General features: G+C 34.4%; 3 protein-coding genes and 1 pseudogene across 3 annotated transcripts; 2 read left to right on the top strand and 2 right to left on the bottom strand.

Annotated features, from left to right (window-relative positions):
* Window positions 1–8,366: 8,366 nt before the first annotated feature.
* On the bottom strand, window positions 8,367–12,965 carry LOC108462191 (class V chitinase CHIT5a-like). Its single transcript, XM_053024607.1, has 2 exons — window positions 11,762–12,965; window positions 8,367–8,626 (listed from the first exon to the last, which is right to left on the bottom strand). The coding sequence occupies exons 1-2, from the start codon at window positions 12,963–12,965 to the stop codon at window positions 8,367–8,369; spliced, it is 1,464 nt and encodes a 487-aa protein (XP_052880567.1).
* A 1,269-nt stretch (window positions 12,966–14,234) lies between these two features.
* LOC108461940 (60S ribosomal protein L39-3-like) lies at window positions 14,235–14,991 on the top strand. Its single transcript, XM_017761933.2, has 3 exons — window positions 14,235–14,381; window positions 14,572–14,675; window positions 14,805–14,991. The coding sequence occupies exons 1-3, from the start codon at window positions 14,379–14,381 to the stop codon at window positions 14,851–14,853; spliced, it is 156 nt and encodes a 51-aa protein (XP_017617422.1). The 5' UTR covers window positions 14,235–14,378; the 3' UTR covers window positions 14,854–14,991.
* A 3,895-nt stretch (window positions 14,992–18,886) lies between these two features.
* Window positions 18,887–23,653, top strand: LOC108462190 (ATPase 8, plasma membrane-type-like; annotated as a pseudogene).
* On the bottom strand, window positions 23,390–26,415 carry LOC108461875 (uncharacterized). Its single transcript, XM_017761846.2, has 9 exons — window positions 26,026–26,415; window positions 25,879–25,936; window positions 25,672–25,780; window positions 25,399–25,546; window positions 25,231–25,282; window positions 24,928–25,074; window positions 24,723–24,834; window positions 24,385–24,511; window positions 23,390–23,921 (listed from the first exon to the last, which is right to left on the bottom strand). Exons 1-9 carry the CDS (start codon window positions 26,118–26,120, stop codon window positions 23,459–23,461), a joined length of 1,311 nt encoding a protein of 436 aa, XP_017617335.1. The 5' UTR covers window positions 26,121–26,415; the 3' UTR covers window positions 23,390–23,458.
* Window positions 26,416–26,730: the final 315 nt, after the last annotated feature.

Consider the following 26,730-nt stretch of genomic DNA (forward strand, 5'->3'; position numbering starts at 1 on the left):
ATTATATCATCACAAATGTAACATCATTTGTGAATTGAACAAACATCGATGCATTTGATCGAGATAATAATGAAAATAACGGTATCATCATTTGATATAGCCCTTAAAGATTGCTTTAACCTGTAAAGTGCCTCATAAAATTTACATGTTATAGCTCAATTTTGCCCCATTTACAACTTAAACCTGAATGCCCATTTACATTTTACAAAACCCATTTACATTTGAAAACCAATCAAAACAAAACCCAAAATTAATTACCCTTAACCCGTAACCCATTACACTTAAACCCATAACCCAATACTTAAACTAACCCAAACAATAAACCCAGCAGAAACCCAAAATCACCCTAGCCCAAAATCGAAAAACCCTAATCTTCCTAAACCTAGCTGCTGCCGACTCAGCCTCTGCCACCACCGCCTCTGTCACGTCACTGTTGCCACCGTCCTCAAGTTGCATCTGCAAGAATTAAAAGGAAAGGACAGCAAACATAAAATAATAAAGGGAAAGCATTTGTAAAAGGCTATAAAAGCCATCAAAACACTAAAAAAATCAGTCGAAACACAAGCAAAACAGCAGGCAAGTCCGATCAAGGTAGCAAGTATCCATTTTTATTTTTGTTCTTTTTGATCCTGATAAAGGTTGAGAAGGATGAATGCGAAAGCGGATCGTAAAGTTTGTCAAAGTCGCAAATTTGACTTAGGGCTCTAGACGTTTGGAAAGAAACTTGGATTTTTGACACAACCTGAAACGAAATTAAATCCAAGTTAGATAAAATAATTAAAACAAATAATAAACCAAAGATTAAGAAAGTGAATAAAGAAGATAAATGGAAAGATAATGGAAAGATAGAACGTGGCGTGTAGAAGTCCTAAGAAGCCTTGGAAACACGAAGAATCCACAACCCCCTTCAAGCGGCTCTAATTTCCCCTCCAAGATAAAAACCTTGGCAAGAAAAAGTTTGAAGATGATCCCCACAATCTAAAAAGATTGTTAAAACTCTTCTAAAAGAAACAAGAGAAATTCTTGAAAAGAAAAAACTCAAAGAGAATTTATTAACTCAAAAGAGAAATAGAATAATAATCAATTGTCTCCCTGTGTACAATGCAAAGGCCTATATATAGGCTAGATAAATAAATCTAAATAAAACTCCTAAGTATACTAGAACTCTAATTTAATCTAAACAAGAAGTAGTTTTAAACTAAACTTTCTTGTTAACATAAAATTCCTAAATAACTTAAAATACTTAATAATTATCAAAATTCGGAATAAAATAATAATAAAATAATAAGAGCTAATAAACAAAATATTGTGCTTATATATAATAAAAATTAAGCCTAAAACTTAAACCCAATATGAAATGTCTAAGCTTGTAAGATCAATTGGGGTTCTTGAAGTGAAATGCTTAAGCTTGTTAGCATTTTCCACATGGGCTTGTCGTCATAGATTGAGAGTTTAGGCCCACAAACATAATTAGTCTCTTCTAATTCATCATTACTCCGAATTTATTGTCTTGAAACTTCAACTCTTCTTCTTGAATTTTTTTCGTGATAAAGTCTTGAACCACTAAGTTGAGTTTTGACTTTATTTGTTTGGATTTGGATCTCGTAATTGGGCCTTGAGGGAAACTAAACTCATCTCTATTATGGCCTTTGAATTGGGCTGAGTTACTCGTATCATTCCCCTCTTCCACAAAAGGATTCGCCCTCGAATCTGCAATATCAAAATGAGAAAGGTCAGCGACATTAAAAGCGACACTAACATTATACTCATCGGGAAGGTCGATTTGATATACATTTTCATTAATACGCTTGAGTACTTGAAAAGGTCCATCGCCACGTGGGTCTAATTTTGTTTTGCGTTTAGTTGGAAATCGCTCTTTTCTCATGTGGACCCAAACCGATCCACGGGCTCAAAGATAATTTGCTTGCGCCTTGTTAGCTTTGTTGGCGTTGTTTCATTTGTTTTGGCGATTCGTTGTCTTGCTTTCGCATGCATGGATTTCACCAATTCAGCTTTCTTCTCACCATCTAAACTAGAATTGTTTTCTATAGGCAATGGTGCAAGATCAAGTACGATTAGTGGATTAAAACCATAAATAAGTTCAAATGGGGAATATGCGGTTGTAGAGTGAATAGATCGGTTATATGCAAACTCAACAAATGGCAAATATTCTTCCCAAGTTTTAAGGTTCTTACCACAACAGTCAGTAGTAAAGCACCTAAGACTCGATTGACTACCTCGGTTTGTTCATCTGTTTGGGGGTGACATGTAGTAGAATATAATAATTTAGTACCAAACTTACCCCACAATACTTTTCAAAAGTGGCTTAGGAACTTTACGTCTCTGTCTGATACAATGGTGCGAGGTATCCCATGTAGGCGCACCACCTCTCGAAAGAACAAGTCAGCCACATGTGTAGCATCGTCCATTTTGTGACAAGGAATAAAGTGAACCATCTTTGAAAACCTATCAACAACAACAAAGATACTATCTCGACCCTTTTTTGTTCGTGGTAAACCAAGAATGAAATCCATAGATAAGTTTACCCATGGTGAAGAAGGGATCGGTAAAGGAGTATAAAGTCCATGAGGCATTACCTTAGATTTTGCTTGTTTACAAGTAATACAATTAGAACAAACCTTTTCAACGTCCTTTTTCATATGCGGCCAATAAAAATGTTCATGTAGAATATCTAGTGTTTTGGCGACACCGAAGTGTCCCATGAGGCCTCCACTATGTGCTTCACGAATTAATAACTCTCTCATTGAACATTATGGAACACATAACCTGTTTAGGCGAAAAAGAAACCCATCTACAAGATAAAACTTGTTAAAGGCACCATTCCCACAATTAGAAAAAACATTTGCAAAATCAATATCATTTAAGTATAAATCTTTTATATGTTCAAACCCTAAGACTTTAGCATTTAATATAGTTATCGAAGAATATCTACGAGATAAGGCATCAGCAACTACATTTTCTCTACCTGTTTTATACTTAATTGTATATGGAAATGTCTCTATGAATTCCACCCATCGAGCGTGTCTCTTACTTAACTTACATTGTCCCTTTAACCATTTTAGGGATTCATGATCATGACGGATAACGAACTCATTTGGCAACAAGTAATGTTGCCAAACTTGTAGAACTCGGACTAATGCCAACAACTCCTTATCATAAGTTGAGTAGTTTAATTGTGCCCCTGTCAGTTTTTCACTAAAATATGCAATTGGCCTTTTTTCTTGCATCAACACGGCACCAATTCCAATACCAAGCTTCACATTCAAGTTCAAAAGTATTAGAAAAATCGGGTAATTTAAGAACCAGAGCGAACATAACTTATCCTTTAAAGTTTGAAAAGCCTTTTCCGAACTTCTTCCCATTTAAAACCCACAGATTTTTAATAATCTCGTTAATGGAGCAGCAATAGTGGAGAAATCCTTCACAAAACGTCTATAAAAACTTGCTAAACCATAGAAAGATCTCACCTCGGTAATTGATTTAGGAGTGGGCCATTCTCTAATTGCCTTTACTTTGTCCTCATCGACATGAATACCTTGAGCACTTACTATAAAACCTAAAAGATTAGTTTATCACAACAAAAAGTGCATTTATCAAGGTTGGCAAATAATTTTCGATTCGCAGAATATCCAAAACCGATTTAACATGAAAAACATGGTCATCTAAAGAAGTTGAGTAAATCGAATATCATCAAAATATACTACCACAAATTTACCCAAATAAGGTCTCAAAACATGGTTCATCAAGCGCATGAAAGTACTAGGTGCATTAGTCAAACCGAAAGGCATGACTAACCATTCATATAAACCAAACTTAGTTTTAAATGTTGTTTCCATTCATCCCCTCTTTCATTCGAATTTGATGGTAGCCACTTTTTAAATCAATTTTTGTAAAGATACAAGCACCATAAAGTTCATCAAACATATCATCAAGCCTTGGAATAGGATGTCTATACTTAATAGTAATTTGGTTAATTGGTCGACAATCGACGCACATTCTATCGTACCATCTTTCTTTGGCACCGAATTAAAGCAAGATTGCACAAGGACTTAAACTTTCACGAATGTGACCCTTCGCCAAAAGTTCATCTACTTGCTTTTGTAACTCCTTCGTCTCATCGGGATTGCTTCTATAAGCTGGTCGATTTGGAATTGTTGACCTGTATTAAGTCAATTTGATGCTCAATACCCTCAAAGGTGGCAATCCTTTAGGTGCTTCTTCAAAATATCTTCATATTCTGTAAAGAGACATAAAACACTAGGCAAAGAGTTATGAAGGTTAGTCAAAGATAAACAGTTTTGCCTAAATTGAATAATGATGCAAGGTTGTTTAGTGAGTAAGGCTCGTCGCACATGTTTTCCACTCGCATAAAAATTATGAACCACTCTTTTTTTCTCACAAGAGGATGCACTCACCATTGGGTCATTATTAATTTGGCTTTTTTCACTAGAGACCTCTTTTCTCTTAGCCTTTTTTGAATTTTGTGTCTTACTTCCCATAACCTCCTTACAAAACTTCATCATGTCGATTTGATCATTGTGAATATCTTTCGGATTCAAAGGGTGAAAGTGTACTTTTCCCATCGAAAATAAAAGAATATCGATTTAATTTACCATGATGAATAACATCACGATCGACTGCCATGGTCTACCAAGTAACAAGTGGGCGGCATGCATGGGAACGACATCACACCAAACATCATCAATGTAAGTCCCAAGTTTAAAAGTGATCAAGCACTGTTTTACCACACGGACTGTAACGGCCTAATTTTCAGTGGTGTCGGAAATGGTGATTTGAGATCACTAAATTCGACAAATAAGATTGAACAAGATAGTAATTTAATATTTATGAGTCAAGTAAGAATTTAGAAGAATTTGTGAAATGGTGAAATTAGTGAATTAAAAGAATTTATTAGGTCAAACGGGTCAAAAATGAGGTATCGAGACCTCAAAGTTGAAAATTGAGCTATAAATATTTTTATAAATATTTATGGAGTGTCATTGAGTTAGTATTAAAATTTCGTTAGAAAATTTTAACGTTTGGATGGCTAATTAATTAAAAAGGATTAAATTGAAAATAGCACAAAATTTGTTAAATTGTGAGTAAATAGCTTAAGTATTTAAAAGATGGATTTAAAGAGCAATTAGACTCAAAGGTTAATGGCTGGACGGTTTGGGTATGAAATAAGCAAGAAAACAATGTGAACAAGGGGCAAAATTGGAAATAGATAAAAGTTAATAGTTAAATAATGATGTAATTGAAAAATCTAGACATTTCTTCATATTTTCTCAGCCAAAACGCCATAGAAGGTCTGGAGAAAGCTGGTTTTCATATTTTTACATCATGTGAGTCTAATTCTTGCTTTTTCTTGATAATTTTATGTTTTTATGACTTTTACAATTAGGTCCACTTGTAGAATTCATTAGTTTTTGATTTTATGGGTGAAATTGGAAGTTACCCTGGATGGATAAGGGAATTTTATGATGAATTATTATGAAATTTAAGTTCTAATTTCATATTAAGGTGGTTTTATTAAGTGATTTTGATAGGAAATGATATTTAGGACCTAATTGTGAAAAAGTTGTGAATTGAAGGTTGCTGTTGAAATTCAGAATATAAAAGGTTTTGAAATAGTTTATAATGATAAAATAAAGTGTTAATTGAGAAAAATTAGCTCAATTGATGGGTGAATTGAGTAGGGACTAAATTGTGAAAACTGTAAATTTTGGGGTAAAAGTACAATTTCGAAATTTGAACAGCATAAATTGTGAAGTGAAATAGAAATCAAATAAATGCTAATGAGTAGAAATATTTTATATTATAGATCAAGAATCCAAAGAAGAACGAGGAAAAGAAAAAGTCTGCGGAATAGTCCCTAAATTTCAATATCTTCTACAAATTAGCGGGTAAGTTCATATGGTTGAATTTAGATGTTTATTTGTGAATGATTGAAGTTTATAATGTGTTATTATATATGAATTTGTTGTGGGATTGTGTAGATTTTGTTAATGAAAGAATAAATGTGGAAATGCAAATTAGGAAAACGCAGGATTGAGTAATGCGTTAGTATCGTGACGTGTGATGAATTGATTGGATAAGACCATGGTTGTTCCATGGTAAAGTGTGAAATGTAGGTATGGTATCATCCATACTGAGTTGTGAAATGTAGGTATGGTATTATCCATCTTGAAATGTGAAATGTAGGTATGGTATTATCAAATCCATCTTGAGTTAAGAAATGTAGGTATGGCATTTCCCATACCGAGTTGAAAAATGTAGGTATGGTATTTGAATGAGGAAAACCATACTGAGTTGTGAATCGTGGCATTGAGCAACGACGTACTCAATTTCGTAAGCCGTTTCCTAATTTGATTATAAGAAATAAAGAGAAGTGATCCAAATGGAAGGGATTGAGTAGTTATTCTTGTTGAGCTCAACTATGTTAATTATTATAACAATGGTTGTGAATCGCAGGAAACTTTAGTAAGTGTTTTGGTATTGTTTGGAAATATTATGTTTGGTAAGCATTACTTTTAACCTATGAACTTACTAAGCTTCAATAAGCTTACTTGTGTGTGTTTAATATTTTTATGTAGATTGACTTGAAGTGAAGTGGGTAGATCGGATCAACACAACAAAGCACACTATCCAGATCAATTCGGTAGCTTTTGTTTTATGTTTGAAGATTTATATGGCATGTATAGAGTTTAAATGAAATGAAGTAAAGATGTTATAAACTAGTTAACAACATTTTGTACTAAAATAGTTTTTGGTTAGTAGCAGTAGTCTGAGTTTGAAAATTCACCATAAATCATAAAAATATAATTATAGGTTTAATAAAATATGAAATTAATATTATTGAATCTAGTTTCACATAGAAGAAACGGTGTAAGCAAAAGGCTTTCATATCAGGAGATATTTGAATTTTTATGAGACAAGGTCAGAGTGATTTTGAACTCCCTGTTCTGATTTGTAAAAATCATTAAAATTATAAAAATTAATTAGGAGTCATACTATATATGTATGGATTCCTTATTGAGTCTATTTTAATAGAAATAAACTTCTTGGTTATTTGAATTCTGTACATGGAGAAATTTGGTTCGTAGTGAACAGGGGTCAGAGCAGCCGAACCCTGAAACAGGGAGACTTCAACTAATAAACTGTACTAATTGGCCCAACCAAAATTCTAAAAAAATTAGTAAGTAGATATATGAGCCTAGATTTGGGGAAAATTTACGGATTTAGATTTCGAGTTTTGTAACTCGAGATATGATTTTTTTTGCATCTGTAACGCAGTTGGACAGCTTGTCTGGAAAGTGTGATATAAATTGTTTGAATTTGTTTAAGTGCTCAAATAAGTTTAGTAATGCCTCGTGCTCGACTCCGGCGACGGTCTCGGGTAAAGGGGGCGTTACACGGACCTCCGAAGCTTCGTTAAGCCATTGAAGATGGTATGGTGTAGGGTGTTTGCTACATGGCAAAGCAAGAGAATCCACAAGGTAGCTGCTCACAACGTTAGCACAACTTCCACTATCAATGATAAATGAGCAAAGTGTACCTTTAATCAAACACCTCGAATGGAATATATTACTCCGTTGAAGATCATGATCATCCTTCAATTGGATGTTGAGTATGCGCCTCACAACTAAACATCGGGGATGAGTTAGTGGTTCCACTAACTCTTCTTCACCATAAAATTTACCGCAATCGTTGACATCATCAATTAATTCGGGCATATCTGGGTTTGTTTTATCGAAATCAGAAGTATAATCACCATCTTCTTTGATAAAAAAAAGTCTTGTGTTGGCACAATCACGGCTATAGTGCCCACGGCCTTTGCACTTAAAACATTCAATTTCACGAGCTCGTTGTTTTTTTGGTGAAGTAGTAGAAGTGAACTGCTTAGAAGATGAAGAATAAGGTTTTGTAGGAGCCCCACTTTTCCCCTCAAAAGATTTAGTCTCATCATGTTTTGGCAGCAACTTATTAGTAGCAAAAGGAAATTTCGAATTCTTGAAAGTAGAATTAGAACTCGTACCTCTATAATATTGTGAAGTATTAAATGAACGAGATTGACGTTGTTGAAACTGTCGCTCAATCTCAATTGCCTTACATACCGTATCTTCAAGATCAATGTAGGTTTGAAGATCAAGAACATTGGCTATCGAAACATTCAAACCATCTACAAACCGCACCATGGTAGTCTCCTCATCTTCTTGGATATTTGCTCTATGCATAAGCATCTCCATCTCTTTAAAGTACTCATCAACAGATCGATTACCTTGAACAAGGCATTGAAGTCTTCGTTTAATATCCCTATAATAATGAGGTGGGATAAAACGTTTTCACATGATTTGTGTCAACTGTTCCCATGAATCAACATCTCGTTCACGATTCCTTTGGCAGTTCAACATAAGTTGAGTCCACCAACTCAATGCATAATCAGAAAATGCCAATATAGCTAATGGAACTTTCTCCTCCTCCAGACACTTATAACAACAGAACATGATCTCCATTTTATCCTCCCAATCGCAATATGCATCTGGATCATACTTTCCTTGGAATGGTGGAATGTTGAACTTTGGTTTAGCGACAGAAGGATGGCCTTGATTAGAAATACCCAAAGTTTTATCAATGTGACGATATTAGTGTCTACCAGGATTAGAACGAATACGAAGTTGTTCATTATCCCTATCATGATCACTATCACGAGCACGAGATCGTCGATTGAAGAAGTCTCCAAACGAGCAACAGACTTGAGTGAGCAATTGAATATGATTGGAAAGGCGATTAATGTTCTCTTGTAGTTACATTCGACACGTAGTCAAATTGGCCTCAAATGTATCACGTACCTCGTTCAATTGTTGATGTTGCAATTTTACCATCCCACAATATTCTCCAATGTAACATCTTGTTCTTTGTCATCGATGGTATCTCATCATGGTTTTTACAGCACGAGTGTCACGAGTCATAGTGAAAGCTTCGGAAAAGCACAACACTTCAAAAGAAAAATTAAGCAAACCTCACCTATATGCACTCAAAAAAAAATTCAATGAGGTAAGAATTAATCTTGTGAGTCTTTTAAAAGTGTCTATATCAATCAATCAAGATGTTTTAGAATCAAACTATCAAAGCAAACCTAATAGCACTATGAGTCCAAAATTTGCTTAGACATCAAAGAATTTTGTTGCACGGATGAAGGAATATGCAACGTGCTTTAACCTACTAACACAAGAAACAAGAAAGTGTTAGAATGCGTAAGGAACAAATAAAAAGGAAAACAAATGAATACTTAAAGCTAAGAGTCAATGAAAATTGTTGAAACCCGAAAACCCGAAAAACTGCGAAGCAACTTGACAAACTTCGTTCAAGGTGTTCCCGATTTCCAAAAATCACAAAATTTAAACTGAAGCCTCCTCAAATAATGTAGATTTGATCTGGAAAGTTTCGGCACAAAATTCAACCCACAGAATATTTTTATTTTTTTTTCGTATTTTATTTTTTTTGTACTTTTTTTATCACTTTTTTTTGTGGGAAATATTTTTTATACTTTAAAATAGTTCCAAGAAATAATATGAAAAATTTCAGATCATTTGAAAATCGTTTACCCACTGAAAAATATTTTTTTTGAAAACTGTAGGGGTAAAATTTGTCTTGAGGCTGTTTTCGAGAAATCAGTTTAAAAAAAGAACACCTAAAACGCCCAAATCTGATACCAAATGATAAAGGTTGAGAAGGATGAATGCGAAAGCGGATCGTAAAGTTTGTCAAAGTCGCAAATTTGACTTAGGGCTCTAGACGTTTGGAAAGAAACTTGAATTTTTGACACAACCTGAAACGAAATTAAATCCAAGTTAGATAAAATAATTAAAACAAATAATAAACCAAAGATTAAGAAAGTGAATAAAGAAGATAAATGGAAAGATAATGGAAAGATAGAACGTGGCGTGTAGAAGTCCTAAGAAGCCTTAGAAACACGAAGAATCCACAACCCCCTTCAAGCGGCTCTAATTTCCCCTCCAAGATAAAAACCTTAGCAAGAAAAAGTTTGAAGATGATCACCACAATCTAAAAAGATTGTTAAAACTCTTCTAAAAGAAACTCAAGAGAAATTCTTGAAAAGAAAAAACTCAAAGAGAATTTATTAACTCAAAAGAGAAATAGAATAATAATCAATTGTCTCCTGTACAATGCAAAGGCCTATATATAGGCTAGATAAATAAATCTAAATAAAACTCCTAAGTATACTAGAACTCTAATTTAATCTAAACAAGAAGTAGTTTTAAACTAAACTTTCTTGTTAACATAAAATTCTAAATAACTTAAAATACTTAATAATTATCAAAATTCGGAATAAAATAATAATAAAATAATAAGAGCTAATAAACAAAATATTGTGCTTATATATAATAAAAATTAAGCCTAAAACTTAAACCCAATATGAAATGTCTAAGCTTGTAAGATCAATTGGGGTTCTTGAAGTGAAATGCTTAAGCTTGTTAGCATTTTCCACATGGGCTTGTCGTCATAGATTGAGAATTTAGGCCCACAAACATAATTAGTCTCTTCTAATTCATCATTACTCCAGAATTTATTGTCTTGAAACTTCAACTCTTCTTCTTGAATTTTTTTCGTGATAAAGTCTTGAACCACTAAGTTGAGTTTTGACTTTATTTGTTTGGATTTGGATCTCGTAATTGGGCCTTGAGGGAAACTAAACTCATCTCTATTATGGCCTTTGAATTATGCTGAGTTACTCGTATCAGATCCTAATCTATACACATATATATATAAGGTTTTTTTCATTTTGTTACATGTATATATATAGATAAAATACATAAAAAAAATCCTATATAAAAAAATTTAAAAAGCTTACCTTTTGGAATTCCAGCCACCGCGACGGTGGCCGGATACGAGCCTGCGGCGAAGCTCCTCGGTCCCCTGACCGAGATCTGGGTCGACCCAGAGAGAAGAGGAGAGCTCTCTCTCTTGTTTTTTTCTAAATCTGGTGGAAATAATTTTTTTGGTAATTTTTAGGCTTTTATAGCCTACCCAAAACGGCACCGTTTACGTGCCCGTGCCTAGGCCCAGACCCAAAAACGAAGCTGTTTGGCATGAAGACCCGATCCGTCCGACCCAACCCAAGGAGGATCCGCGTGTTTTCAATAGCATTTCCTCCTTTTGACCCTCGATCCTTTATGAAACAAGAGCCATAAAAAAATTTATTAATAAAACTTTTTTTTCAACAGAATTTTTTATTAATAAAACATGGCATTTGTGAAAGAGAAACATAAGGACTAATTGATGAATATTATATGACACTTGTAACTCTAAACTTTTTTACTTTCATTTATTTCGATCAAGAAATAATAGGAAATAATCCATTTCTATCTTTCATCATATCCACTTTGCATGTCCAGAACATGCAGAATCAAAGTTTATTTTCGACACGTGAAAACAAGCATAAAAGAAAAAAGGAAACAGTTTTATAAGGCTCCAGCTGCGTTCAAATGAATAAATCTCCATGAAAGCTCCAGAATAAATTGCAAATATTTGATACGATTTCCAGCTTCAGGTGGCTTCTAGTGCATTCGTTCCCATGTATTTGATGCTGTCAAACACATAAAAACATAGCAGACTTAGCCTAGCAGTAAATATATACAGATTAGTGAAGTACTTGAAACTCCATTGAAAAAGGTTATAGTATTCAAATGGAAACAGCACTGAGATGAAAACCTACCAATTCCTGAAAGTGTCCAGTTCATGTCATATCCAAGGGCCCAAAAGAAGTAACCCCCAAGGTTCTGAGTCTTAGCATACTCAACCTTCTTTTCCACTGATGTCGGTCCATCATAACCGATCCAATCGGTCCCCGAGTACGAATATTCCGATACAGTATCTCCGTCATACACTACATGGGCATAGTGTTCATCATTGTATTTTACAATATCACTGTACAACATTATGCCATTGTTTCCCGGCCCAACACCATTAGCAGGCGCTCCGATCCCATGGTTTTTGGGGTGTTTCAGTTCCCACGATTTTCCATAAAGTGGCATCCCCATAACCAGCTTCTTTGGAGGGACACCAGCTTCAATCCATGATGATATACCATAACTTGTGCTTATATTGCTAGTTTTGTCGTAGAGTAGAGCATGTTCACCAGTGACTGAAGTGTCCCAACTTCCATGGTAATCAAAGCACATAGGATTTACAAAATCAAGGTATCTTGCAATGGCATCAGTAGGGTATGTTCTAGGCAGATCTAAGAAAAAGCTTGAAGCGAAATAAACAGCAGCACTTAAAAGAAGGGGAGGCTTGCTAGAAGCCGAAGCTTCACTCTCAACAGCCTCACGCCATTCTTTGAAGAAAACCTCAAGGTTCGACATGTCAGTTGGGTTATTAGGAAACTCCCAATCAATGTCAAGTCCATCAAAGCCATATTTCCTTGCTGTAGCAATGGTGGATTTTATGAAAGCGGCACGATTATCAGGGTTGCTGACCATGTTGGAAAAAATACCGGAACCGGAATTCGCTCCTCCAATCGCTAACAAGGCTTGTGCCGGTGGCTTTTTGGCATGAAGGGTGGCTGTAAAGTTTCCCATCCACTGATCATCAGGTTGGGTGATGGACAAACCGTAAGAAGAAGCATCAATGCCAACAAAGGCATAAAACACGTGTGTGAAGTACAAGGTAGGGATTGAGGATGGTGGGACACTATAAGCTAGCCATGAAGGCCAATAGCCACCCTTAATCACATCATCAGGATAAGGTGAAGGACTAGGAGCCGGTTTTGGTGACGGAGATGGTGCTACACAGTTAAGCGTAGGGTCTCGTGTATCCCACGTTGGCTGGTAATTACGAGCAGTGGAGAGGGAGACACTTGCAGCTAGAATTAATACAATAATGGCCAAGAACAATGATGATATTCTTTGCTTGGCCATTTTCTGATGATTAGAAGATAGTACCTTAAATGATTCTTTTAATTACTTTGTAGAATCAATAGAGTAAATGCTGTATATATAGAGAAACATATGGGAAAGTGGAATAATAACTAAGCTATGGTATTATCGATTCAATGGCGTTTTCTCTTTGGATGTGTACTGATAAATGTATGTTGTTTCCTAAGTTTGTTATCGGCCAGCTTTCTTGTTCATTTCACAAAGGAGCCATGAAAGTCGAACCTGCTTGAAAGCATCAACTTGTGGTACTGTATTTGCATTAGAATTGGAAATACAAATCTTTTGAATGCCACTTTCTATACGTATATGAATAATCCAGATAAATTTTGAGTTGAAATGATATTTTTTTTAGCTTCTCAATAGAGGGAAGAAGATTTTCGCTTTTTCCTGGTCATTTGTTAAGGATTTTTCTCTTTGGATGAACCAATAAATCCGTTCGTATTATACACAGACTTGAAGATAGACAGGAGCAAACAGCTCAGTAGTCATATGAAAAGAAACAAAAAGCGACCCTTCCAATGTTCTTAACGTTACTCTAATGTAATGACGTAAGAAAACTCCAAAATATGTGGCAACTCCGTTTTAATTCGATTAAAGTCTTAAATAATATTTTTTCACATGATGCAGTATTCTAATTAATTTTTTAGCTATTAATATTGAAAGTTTATGATTATAAATAGATCCATTCATGTGAAGAATCGGGCTAAAACATAATATTAATATACTTTATGTTTATTTAAATTTATCTTAACTCGATATATGAGCTTCAATTGTTGCCCATGCACATCCATATTTATAAATAACCCTAAATTATTTTAGGTTTATTCATTATTTTTATTTTAAAAAATTTATTTATATCATTTTAAATTTAATATTAATAATTATATATTTCTCATTTATTAAAATTATAGATATCTTTACATTTTTAACTATATATTACTATCATTTTAATTTTTATGTATTATAAATTATATAATATATTATAGTAGAAGTTTAAAAACAAATCTGACTGGTCTAGGTATATGGGCCTCAAAAGTTTGAACCCAATTTCAAGTCATATTTTAAAATGGCTTAATTTTTTATTTAAGTGCATTTTTAACGTAATATTTTTACTTAAATTTTTTTAAATTTCGAATAAACTTAAATCAATAACCCATGAGCCATGAATAGGTAGAGCATATAACTTTCAGATAAAAAAATCCTATTGGAAAGGCCCAAATAATGAATAGAAGAAACCCAGCTATGTTTGAGCCGAAAACCATCAACAATCCATGAAAGGCTCAATAAAAATATGGTAAACCCTAAAATCACAGTTGGAGCACTAGTTTATTACGTGAACCGCTTTCATTCTCCTTAGCGCCGCATTCCTTCCAAAGCTCCAATTCACCGCCAACCATGGTAATCTCCTCTTCTCTTTCCCATCTTACTTGAATCGATTCATTCATTTCAAGCTTTAATTGCTCTGTTTTTTTTTTTGTTTTTTTTCTTTGTGCAAAAATGGTTGGCTATCTCCCATTATATATAAACAAAGTTGAGTTTTGAAAGTAACCTATCTGATCTTTTGAATTTGTTTATTTTGACATGGCAGCCTTCACACAAGACTTTCATGATCAAGAAGAAGTTGGCCAAGAAGATGAGGCAGAATAGGCCCATCCCTTACTGGATCCGTATGCGCACTGATAACACCATCAGGTCAATACATTTTTCTTCATTTTTCGCTCAAATTTGCTTAGAAGTTATTGTTTTGGTTTCATTCTTAAGATATTTCCAGATAATTTATTGATAATTTCCTTTGAATTTTTTTTGTTTTTTGGATTGCAGGTACAATGCGAAGCGTAGGCATTGGCGCCGCACCAAGCTAGGGTTCTAAGCACCATGAGCTTAGTTGGGTTCAAGCTTTTCTTTTTTCCCAAGTTTATTTGCAGACATTTTGATGTGGGGTTTAATATAGAAAACTACCAAGGATGAAGGATTCTTAAATTAAAGATTTTGATGAGATTTTTGGCAATATTTCAAGTATTTTATATTCCACTTTCAGTTCCTTATTCTCATTATCTTCGTTTGGTTGCTTGGTATTGAATTCTACTTTTTGATGATCTTTATGTGCTTGGGAAGGACCTTGTTGAGTTTATCTGAATCTTAATCATGTTGTTGTTCTGTAGCAATGAACTTGAAATTGTTAGGTAATAGCAGTGTGTCGAGGTTTCATCTAAGTGTGCTTGCACCTTGCACCTTGCACCTTACTAGACAATAAAAATGCCTTAGCCCCTTTTGGTCCTGTTTAATCAGGCACACATGTCCGGCGTGCTTAAGGTGCTTTTTTGTGGGGGAATAGGCATAATAAAAACCCACCTAATTGAAGTTCTCTTTAATTTCTTTTATGTTTTTCACATTATTGAACTCTATACTTCTCAATATTTTAGTATTCAACTATAGACATTGACAGTAAGGAAATCATGGTTATTGACTAATAATAAAAAAGTACATGCAGATAAATTATACCACGTTTTGAAGTTTATTATGTCTTAGCCTTTATGTACATATATACATGTGTATACACACATACAAAACTCACATGTATATGTTGTGCTTTACATTACAAAGGCTAGTGCTTTCTTTTGCACCTTGTGCTTGAGCCAATATAAGGGTTCTAGCGCCTAGACTGCACTTTCTGCCCTTGACAACACTGGGTAGTAATAGTGATAATTGATTCTGTTTAGCTTTGTTTTTCTGAGTGACATGCCTTGCTGCATTAAAAGAGTTATTGGATGCAATAGGGAAAGTGGGAATTTGGTTTAAAATAGGAAGAGAGCTTTGAATCTTCTATTAATGGTTTGTAGACTGTCATTTTTATTTAAGATGATCGTGAAGTTTTCTTGAAAGTGCAAATGCTTTTTGTGTTCCTACGCAAAGGAGAGTATGTAGTAGTATGTAGTTTGTAGAATGTTGGATATGGATGTGTTCAACATGGTTATGTTTTTGTATTTGAAAGGTCTATGGATTGTTGTATTGCCTTAAATAGTTTGTATGGTTGGAGAATGAGATCATGGGAATGACGTAATTGGTTACATGACATGATGGTTATGATGTCTGTTTTAAGAGATGGTAGAAAATGTTTATAATGTTTTAAAGGAACTTATGGACTTGTAGGATGGGAAAAAATGAGTTGTTTAGTTGATACTTGTTGAATTTGTAGTGCCAATGAACCTTTGAAGTTGTAGTCAAAACTCATCACTACTAAATTAATTGAATTTGAGTTTAATTAAAATTAAGTCATTGAATTGGAATAATTAATCTCAATTGAAGGTTTTTTTATTAGGCTTGATTTATGATTTAGCCCTTAGCTATACTTATTTTTTCATTTTAATATTTAAATTTATTTTTTAATTTAGTATTAAAAAGTATCAATTTTATTTTTATTTTGATCAATTTTGTAATTGCTGTTAAAAGGTCTATTAGACCACTTTGGTCTACAGAAAAGTGACGTGGTTTGTTTTCATCAATGAAAAATGTCACATGACAATTAAATTTGTTTAAAATTAAATTATTAAATTTAAATTAAACATAAAAATTATAATTTAAATATTAAAAAGTATTTTTGGCTTTGATTTATCATTGACTGTCTTTGAAGGACAATTGATTGATGTCGATCAAGTGCGTCTTTTTTGTTTTTTATTATTATATATATTATATTGATTAAAAATATAAAAGAATATATATAATATATAATATATAAAAGTTTTAAAATTCTAGAATATATAATTATAAATTTTAAAAGTAAAAATAATATATAATTAAAATTATTATAAAATTTTAAAAGATATTTAAATTTCAAGTAATTGTAAAATAAAACTTGAAATTCAAATGCTTTCTTAGAATTTTATAAAAGAATTATTTTAAATATCTTTACAATTTTTATAATATTTACAATTTTCTTTTACGTTTTTAATAATATTATTAATTTCAACTAATTTCTTGTGAATTTTATTTTTATAAATTATATATTTTTGCTAGATTTTATATATATTAGTTTGAATTTTGTATATATTTATTTTATTTTTCATATTTTTAATGCGTATATACATTTAATAATATTTATTTTTTATATAAAAGTTGTTACGTGGAGGTTTGTGATTGGCTATCTGTTCAAGATAGAGTTAAAAATATAATGAAGTCATATTTTAGTTACCAAATTGAGAACTGATTTATCTTTTAAATATCAAATTAAAACAAAAAGAATCAAATACCAAAATTAAAAAAATATACTTTAAAAGCTAAATCATCAATTAAACTTTTTATTAATATAATAATAATTATATAAAAATATAATTTATAAAACACAAAAATAGCAACACATGGTCACCTCGTATAACTACTCCTTTTAGTTGGTAAATATTCTTTTTTTTACCGATGTCTTTCCGTTTTCATTGTATTTTATTTCGTTAATTGAATTGGAAAACGATTGTATGAAATAATGATGTTACGTCATATGTATCTCTTTTTCAATAGTTTAATATCACATCAGTATTTCCATCCTAAATTTTGACATTTCTACCTTGAAAAAATAAATCTAAATAAATACCTTGAAATATAAGATGAAATCGCTAACATATTAAACTATTGAAAATAGGTAATACTACTATTTCATACAATCCTTTTTTAAATTGATAGATTCGTATAAAGTGGTAGGGAGGGATGAATGGTCACTTTGATAGGTTTAATTTCTAAATTAAACAAAAAAAAAAAAAAAGAAAAGAGTAAACTGTAATTTGGAAAACAATTTCAATCAAACGAATTCTAAGTGAATAACCCAATTAACTAAACCAAAATTAATAGATTTTCTTCAATAAATTATTTCCATTTTTATTCATATTGGACTATGTTAGAATAATTTCAATATTGAGTTTCGGTGTTTAATTGAGTTTGAATAAATATTTAAAATGGTTAATTTATCATTTGGGATCTGAAATTATCTTTAATTTTAAATTTGATATCTGAGTTTTCTTTTTCAATTTGATATTTAAATTTAGCTTCAATATTCAATTTAATACTTGAGTTTGTTTGTACCGAATTAAGTACCTAAGTCTAGCTTTAATGTTCAATTTAGTATCTTAACATTTTTTGTCAAATTAAGCACCTATGTTTTTTTTACTAGAACTAGGTATGTGAGTTTTTTTTTTCTCAATTTGGTACCTGAATTGGGCTTCAATTTTTAATTTGGTACCTGAGTTTTTTTTAATTTGATACTTGAGTTTGTTTTGACCCAAATTAAGTACCTAAGTTTAGTTTCAATGTTCAATTTAGCACTTGAGTATTTTTTATCCCAATTAAGCCCATATGTTTTTTTACTAGAACTTAGGTACCTGAATTTATCTTCAATGTTCAATTTAGTACTTGAGGTTTTCCAATTTGATACTTAAGCTTATTTTGACCCCAATTAAATATTTAAGTTTGACTTCAATATTAGTATTTGAGCTTTTTTTTCTCTCGATTAAGTACCTATATTTTTTTTATTACAACATAGAAGTTAAATATTTATTGAATTGCACAATATTTTTTGGTTTAAGTACCGAAATAAACCTTAAAACCAAAGTCAAAATGTTAAACTATATCATTTGTATCCAATAGATTGCCTAACCCTATAAAAAGTCACCATTCGTTTAGATTTGCGGTTATTATTTTGACTTTTCTTTTACTTCTTTTAGCGGCTGTCGCTTAAAAAAGATGTCAATGGTATCATCCTCATCCCTCCAACACAAAAGGAAAAATGGAGTTGACACTTGTTCTTCCCATAAACCATTGAAAACCATTTTACGTTTCAAAACAAACAAAATGGGGGGACGGTATAAAGATATACTCTAATAAAACAGCTGACCACAAACCTAAAAACACCGAGACTTATGGCAGACCACAGGGTTTTTCAACATGAACAACCCAGCTTCATTTCAACCTCATTACTAGCTCTCTCTCTCTCATTTACCTTTTTGTGTCTTGTTTTCAAGTTATTTATAAAGAAAGCAAATTTCCAACCAATAAACATTCCTATCCTTCTGAGCATAAACAGAAAAAAACAACTGATCTCCTCTTCACATTAATTTGTATATCCATCCCTGTCTAATGGGAGACAGGGAAAACTAAGGTTATACATTGAAGAAAGAAGAAGCTCAAGAGGCAGAAAACACAGCGTCTTTGAATCAAGAGTTTTCTTCTTTCTTCTCTAATAAACGAAATAAAAACAAGTTGCTTTTGTCTTTTATCGTCTGTATCCAATGGCTTTTGATGGTGATATCTCTTTGGAGCAGATCAAAAACGAGAGTGTTGATCTTGTAAGCATGTTCTAGTTTAAACCCTTTTTTTTTCTTTTGCATTTAAAAATAAATAAATTGATGAGGTCTTTTTTTTCTTTTTTCTTTTTTTTTTTTGTAGGAGAATATCCCTGTGGAAGAGGTTTTTAAGCAGCTGAAATGCACGAAAGAAGGTTTGACAACAGCAGAAGGAGAAACAAGGCTAAGCATTTTTGGCCATAATAAGCTTGAAGAGAAAAAAGATAACAAAGTACTTAAGTTCTTGGGGTTTATGTGGAATCCACTGTCATGGGTGATGGAGGCTGCCGCCATCATGGCCATTGTTTTGGCCAATGGAGGAGGCAAGCCTCCTGACTGGCCAGATTTCGTTGGTATCGTTACTTTGCTTTTAATTAATTCAACAATCAGTTTCATAGAAGAAAACAGTGCTGGCAATGCCGCTGCTGCTTTAATGGCTGGTCTTGCACCCAAAACTAAGGTATATTATACCTACATATATACATACATATATATTCGTCGTCATAGTCATGGAGATTCTATCAACATCATGGTTCACTTTGTAGGTGCTAAGAGATGGGAAATGGAGTGAGCAAGAGGCATCAATTTTAGTACCTGGAGATATAATTAGTGTCAAATTAGGAGACATTATCCCGGCAGATGCTCGTCTTTTGGAAGGCGATCCACTTAAAATCGATCAAGCCGCCCTCACAGGTGAGTCCTTACCTATTACAAAGAATCCTGGTGATCTAGTCTTCTCAGGTTCCACCTGCAAACAAGGTGAGCTCGATGCCATTGTCATCGCCACCGGTATTCATAGCTTCTTTGGGAAGGCAGCTCACCTCGTTGACAACACCAACAACGTTGGTCACTTCCAACAGGTACTTCTGATAGTGCAAAAATGTCCATCATGTCTTGCATTATGTAATAGTAAGAAGTAATAGTAACCCATTATGTTGCAGGTCTTGACATCCATTGGTAACTTTTGTATCTTCTCCATTGGAATTGGAATGGTGGTTGAGATCATAGTGATGTACCCAATCCAGCATAGGAACTATAGAGATGGTATTGACAACCTGTTGGTGCTTCTCATTGGAGGAATCCCAATTGCCATGCCTACAGTTTTGTCTGTAACAATGGCTATTGGATCTCATCGTTTGTCAGAGCAAGGAGCCATTACCAAGAGGATGACTGCCATTGAAGAGATGGCAGGGATGGATATACTGTGTAGTGATAAGACCGGGACTTTAACCCTTAACAAGCTAACAGTAGACAAGAATCTCGTTGAGGTGTTTATAAATGATATGGACGTCGACACTCTTGTGCTGCTTGCTGCAAGGGCTTCCAGGGTTGAAAACCAGGACGCCATTGATGCTTGCATTGTAGGAATGTTGAGCGACCCAAAACAGGCAAGGGAAGGAATCACTGAGCTACACTTCTTACCCTTCAACCCTGTTGACAAACGCACTGCTATTACCTACACTGACAGAAAAGGCGAGTGGCATCGTTGCAGTAAAGGCGCTCCCGAGGAGGTAAGACAACATCCGAAAACTTGGTTACACAATTGTGGTGTCTCAATATCCAAAATCCTAATTTTGGTTCGATGCAGATCATTGATCTTTGCGGGCTCACTGGGGGCTTGAGGAAAAAGGCGCTCAGTATCATCGACGGCTATGCCAACCGTGGCCTGCGGTCCTTGGGGGTTGCTAGACAGGTGGATGAACCCAATGCTAATACATACTTACGTGATTTCATATGAAAATGCCCATTTTGGCTAACCATTTTACGGTGTCTTTTTTCATAGACAATTCCGGAGAAAACAAAGGAAAGCCCTGGAGGACCTTGGGAGTTTGTGGGACTATTGCCTCTCTTTGATCCTCCTAGGCATGATAGTGCTGAGACTATTAAACGGGCACTTGAACTTGGCATCAGTGTTAAGATGATCACCGGTGACCAGCTCGCCATTGGCAAAGAGACCGGTCGGAGACTTGGGATGGGGACTGATATGTATCCCTCTTCTGCCTTACTTGGACAGTGTGGGGATGAGGATATTGCTGCTATTCCTATTGATGACCTCATTGAGAAAGCTGATGGATTTGCAGGAGTCTTCCCTGGTAATTAGATTAATCATCTCAAGTTCATAAGTTTTCTATTCGTAGTTTCATCAAATTACTTAAAATTTGTTGTATGCAGAACATAAGTACGAAATTGTTAGAAGACTTCAAGAAAGGAAGCATATATGTGGCATGACAGGAGATGGTGTGAACGATGCCCCAGCACTTAAAAAGGCAGATATCGGCATTGCAGTGGCCGATTCAACTGACGCGGCTAGGGGTGCTTCGGACATAGTGTTGACTGAGCCAGGGTTGAGTGTGATAGTGAGCGCGGTATTGACAAGCAGATCCATCTTCCAAAGGATGAAAAACTACACCATCTACGCAGTTTCGATCACGATCCGTATCGTGCTGGGGTTCATGTTGGTAGCTCTCATTTGGAAGTTCGATTTCTCGCCTTTCATGGTATTGGTCATTGCAATCCTCAACGATGGAACCATTATGACTATTTCGAAAGACAGGGTAAGGCCATCCCCGAAGCCTGACACATGGAAGCTAGACGAAATATTTGCCACTGGGGTTGTCCTTGGTACCTACATGGCTATTGTTACCGTCTTCTTTTTCTGGCTTGTTCATGACACTGAGTTCTTCACTGTAAGTGAATCACACTCTGAAACTCACGATTACCCTATAAATTCCAAAAAATATATGAACATTGTCTTTGATTTTTGCAGAGGACTTTTGGGGTTAAGCCAATCAATGATAATGAGGACGCACTTACTACAGCTCTCTACCTTCAAGTCAGTACTGTCAGTCAAGCACTCATCTTCGTCACACGGTCCAGGAGCTGGTCTTTCATCGAGCTCCCTGGTCCCTTGCTTCTCATTGCCTTCATTTTAGCACAACTGGTAAATCCATAATCATATAAAGTCAAATAGCTCAATTGAATTAATGTGAAACCAACTTAATTGTATAATAAATTCTTGTGACTTGGTATAAAAGGTGGCGACTCTGCTTGCTGTGTATGCAAACTGGGGATTCGCCAGGATCCAAGGCATTGGATGGGAATGGGCAGGAGCGATCTGGGTATTTAGCATTATCACATACATCCCTCTTGATGTCCTCAAATTCATCATTCGTTACGCTTTGACTGGTGATGCCTGGGGAGACGTAGTTCAGAGCAAGGTCAAACAACACCACCTTTCTTTTTTATTTATAAAGTTTATATCTACATTTTTTAAAACTATTTAAATAGTATTTGTCTCTGAATAAACTTGTCCTTAATTTTAGACTGCATTCAAGGGAGAGTCTGAGGTACAACTGACAACAAATTACCGTCCACTTCAAGGCGTCTCGTCCCCACCTGAAACCTGGTCCAATGATGAGCTTGTTCCAATTGTCTGATTTAGCTCAACAGCAGCAGCCTAAGAAGCGCGCTGATATTGAAAGGTATAGTCCACACTCCACAGCCAGGGATCTGAATTAATCCAAATTTAGCTACAGATATATATATATATATGGTATACACGTATTTGTTTGTTTATTTTTAGTTTATTTATTCATATATGTTAAAGAATCTTAAAATTGTGTTGACATTCTGTTTGTCTTTCATAAACAAGTTTATTTGGGAATATAAATAAATCAAACATTCTTATCTATAATTATATAGAGGGAGCTTGAAAAACAAATAGAAATGAAATAAAAATGTAAATGTTCATCAAACGCTCTGTTTAAACCCTTGACTTTTCAATCATCGCTATTGAGAAGCATGATTTTACGAGTCTTTTTTCCTAAACAATGATCAGAGTTCTACATAGCTTTGGTTTGATAGGCTAAGGGAGCTCCACACACACAAGGGTGAGGTTGAATCAGTGGTGAAGCCGAAGACAATTAAAGCTTGGTTTGATCCAAACGCCTGGAGTATATGAAGCATGTGATAGAGAAAAGACGACATCAGAAAGAAAAAAGTGCCCTGCTTTGTAAATATTTTGTTTTAATCTTTTAGAGGCAGGGGAAATGAGATTAGTTGTTTTTAATTGTATTAAAGGGGTTATTGTATCAATTTTTTTTTATAATTTATGCAACATTCATGTCTTTACAATTCAAAAAAAAAAAATGGTTAAGGTCTACTATCTTTATTCTTCCATGAGGTTAGTTCAGAGGGGATAATCTGTTCATTACAAGAGAGGACAGCCTCCGCCGTCAACTTACCTAGCCAACCATGGTACAACAATCCCCTCGAACCGAGCCCCCCAAGTAACCAATACTTGCATTTAAGATCATTGCCTAAAATATTGTTGACACATCCCAAAAGCGGAAGTGACCCGTGAGGAGTGAGCGGTGGCATTGCCCTTAAACCCGCCCTTGCTCCGGCAAAACTCCAGCTCGTTATACCAGGGTAAATAGCAGATGCTTTCGGAAGAAGCTCTTGAAGAGCATCGGAAGCTTCATCTGTTGAGACATTTGATGAAGAATTTCTTGACTTCCATTCCCATGTCGAACCCAAATACAAACTACGGTTCCCCTTGATAGCAAGCCATGCATCTGATAATATTGAAGGTCCATGGTCTGGATAATCTTCCCTGAAAGAACATTATTTTTAGAAATTTGAGGATGAACCCCAAGGCCATATCACTAAAGTTGGTAACTTTAGAATACAGCATGATTAGACGGCATGAACATGATACAAGAAAAATAACTAAAACATATATACAATGCAAATAATTCAAATGTGTTAAAATCTATAAAACGAATTATTAATATATAATACATTCAACATGATTATAACACAAGTACCCGAGCTGCCAAATCCAGGTTAGGATTAGCTGGTTAGGGGTGCTTTATAAAAGCCAAAGTAAGCTAGAGTCGTCATTTGCTATGCCATGTTTCATCCTCTATACATGAACTGACACTCAGTAACCATTTTGAGGTTGACTGTATGTGGAACTACAGTTTCATGTGAAGACTCCAAGCCATATTTCATATCTGAAACTATTGCCTGAATTACCAGCCCTCAAGTTTCATAGTGCAAGTGAGAAGCCTTACCCTATATTATCAGGCAGTTGTAAGTGCAAAATAACACCTCTAGATGTCCTCAAAGGAAGCTTCCCTGCAAGCTCCGGAAGCAAGTCTGCTTTGGCACCTAAGCATATTATCACAGCATCATATTCTCCTGAAAAAAAAAAAATACAAGCATAGATTAGAGCACATTTGGTTCACTGGAATGAAATGGAATAGCCATTTATATTAGTACAAACATGCTGAAAACAAGAAAGAAAAATAACCCTCCCTGAAAGAAACAAAACCATTCTCCGGAGTCCACCAGAGTACGAACTTGTTCTCAACATTTTTTCCATCACCATGTCGAAGAAAGCATTGCTTACCTTCTAATTCACGGAGCTCGTTAACAGATTTCTTCTGCAAACAAAGATTTTTCTTTCCAAAGCCAGAAGCAGATAATTCCTTCACTATATTTTGACAAGCTAAAAAGAGTGCCTGGTAGAATAACAAAAAGAAAAGGCCATTATCAAGAACACAAAAATGGAACTGATAGATAATGTCAAAGAACAAAAGCCTAGTTATCCTTACATTGAGATAATACTTAGAATTCACATTTATAGCTTCAGGCATATAAAAAGCCAAGTTGAAAGGCATATGTATATGGGGTACAAGCTTTTCAGCAGCATTCTTATCAATGATCTCTATTTTGCAATTGGCAAGGCAGTTCTTAGCATTCTGATTTCACCAAGATAGAAAACCCAACATTAGACAATTGATGATACATATATATATATAAACATGTATATAACATACATATATAAACATATATATACATATACATATATATAAATAAATCAATTAGCGCTGCATTAACAAGGGTTCAGGAATTACATCATTCAATACATTCAAAGTATTCATGTTTGTGGCAGGTCTTATAATGCCCCTATGAGCACAAATTAATAAAAATGTTAAACCGAGAAATGCCTTTAAACAAGCAAATATAGTAAAAAGAGGATAAAAATTAGACATTTGCATGTGAAATGAAGAACAAAAACAAACCGTCTCCGGTCTAAAATCCCACCAAAATCTTGATCAAATTCACCACTTAAGGAAACAAAATCCTCCTCGGAACTAACGGCTTGTTCTGCAATGCTTAAGAGCTTCATACATTCTTTCCAACACTCGGCACCGCTCCATAGAAGCTTAACTGCCAAGCATATTCACTGAAAAGCTCAACAGGGCAGAAAAGCTACAAAACATGGCGAAAAAAGGACTTGGGTTCTTTTCAAAGCTTAAAGAATTAGCAAACATTGAAAGGAGTTGATGCAAAACCTTTAGGAGAATAGGGGTGGAGGAGTCCCCCAGAGACTCCTGAAGCGCCTCCACCAATGCCCATTTCATCATACAAGTCAATGTGCAGGTTCAAATCCTTAGGACTCTCCTGGAAAAAGGCAATGCGACAACAATCAGAGAATTCAAAAGAAACCCATTAATGGGAAATGGTAGAAGATTTAGAATTACAAGGCAAAAGGAGTGTACCTTGAGTAAATGCCAAGCAACGGAGAGACCAGCAAAACCAGCACCAAGAACTGCATATCTGCATCCATAAACAAATGGAGAACGTTGAAGTTTAGAGCTTAAGTGTAAATATGAAGTGAAGGAAAGAGTGGAGTAGATTAAAGGAACCTGAGAGGACGATGGGAGAGAGAAGAGAGAAGCAAGGGAGAAGAGAATTTGGCAGCGTGGGTTAAGGGAGATATTGAAGAATCGAAGAGAACCATCTATTGTTATGAGGGGGGTACGAGGTTAGGGTTGTAAAGATAATATGATTGTCCTATTGGCTATGGTGGGTTTGCAGAGGACAATGGAACGAGACTCTCCTGCGTCTTTTTTCAGAATAACTTGTGGACTCTTCTAGCCTTCCGTAAATGGAGATAAGCAGAAGTAGTTCTTTTGGAAGGGCAGAGCGGAGGCGACTAGGTGAGCCAGTATGGTGCATACGGGAACTCCTTCCTTCGATTCGATAATTATTAATTGAGTTGTCATTTGGGTGATTTAAGCATTACAATGTAATAATGTTGATGTTAAGAGTGAATTTTTTTTAAATATTTTTTTGACAATTTAAAAAAAAAATCAATTAAGCACAATTTTCTTCACCCAATTAAATTTCGGAATTAATAAAGCTAATTAAATAGGTCAACATATTGTGTCTAGGTTTATTCGTTTTAAAGTTCAATTTTTAAATATTATTAGAACTTACAAAAATATTAAATAAAGTTAAAAATAAAAGTTAATAAAAACTATCTAAAAATTAAATATAAAATAAATCTGGACAAATAATTATTTAAATTCAGTACAACTCCAAATTCATTCAAGACAATAATTTAATTC

This window comes from Gossypium arboreum, chromosome 13, assembly GCF_025698485.1.
Source record: "Gossypium arboreum isolate Shixiya-1 chromosome 13, ASM2569848v2, whole genome shotgun sequence".
Classification (NCBI taxonomy): Eukaryota; Viridiplantae; Streptophyta; class Magnoliopsida; order Malvales; family Malvaceae; genus Gossypium; species Gossypium arboreum.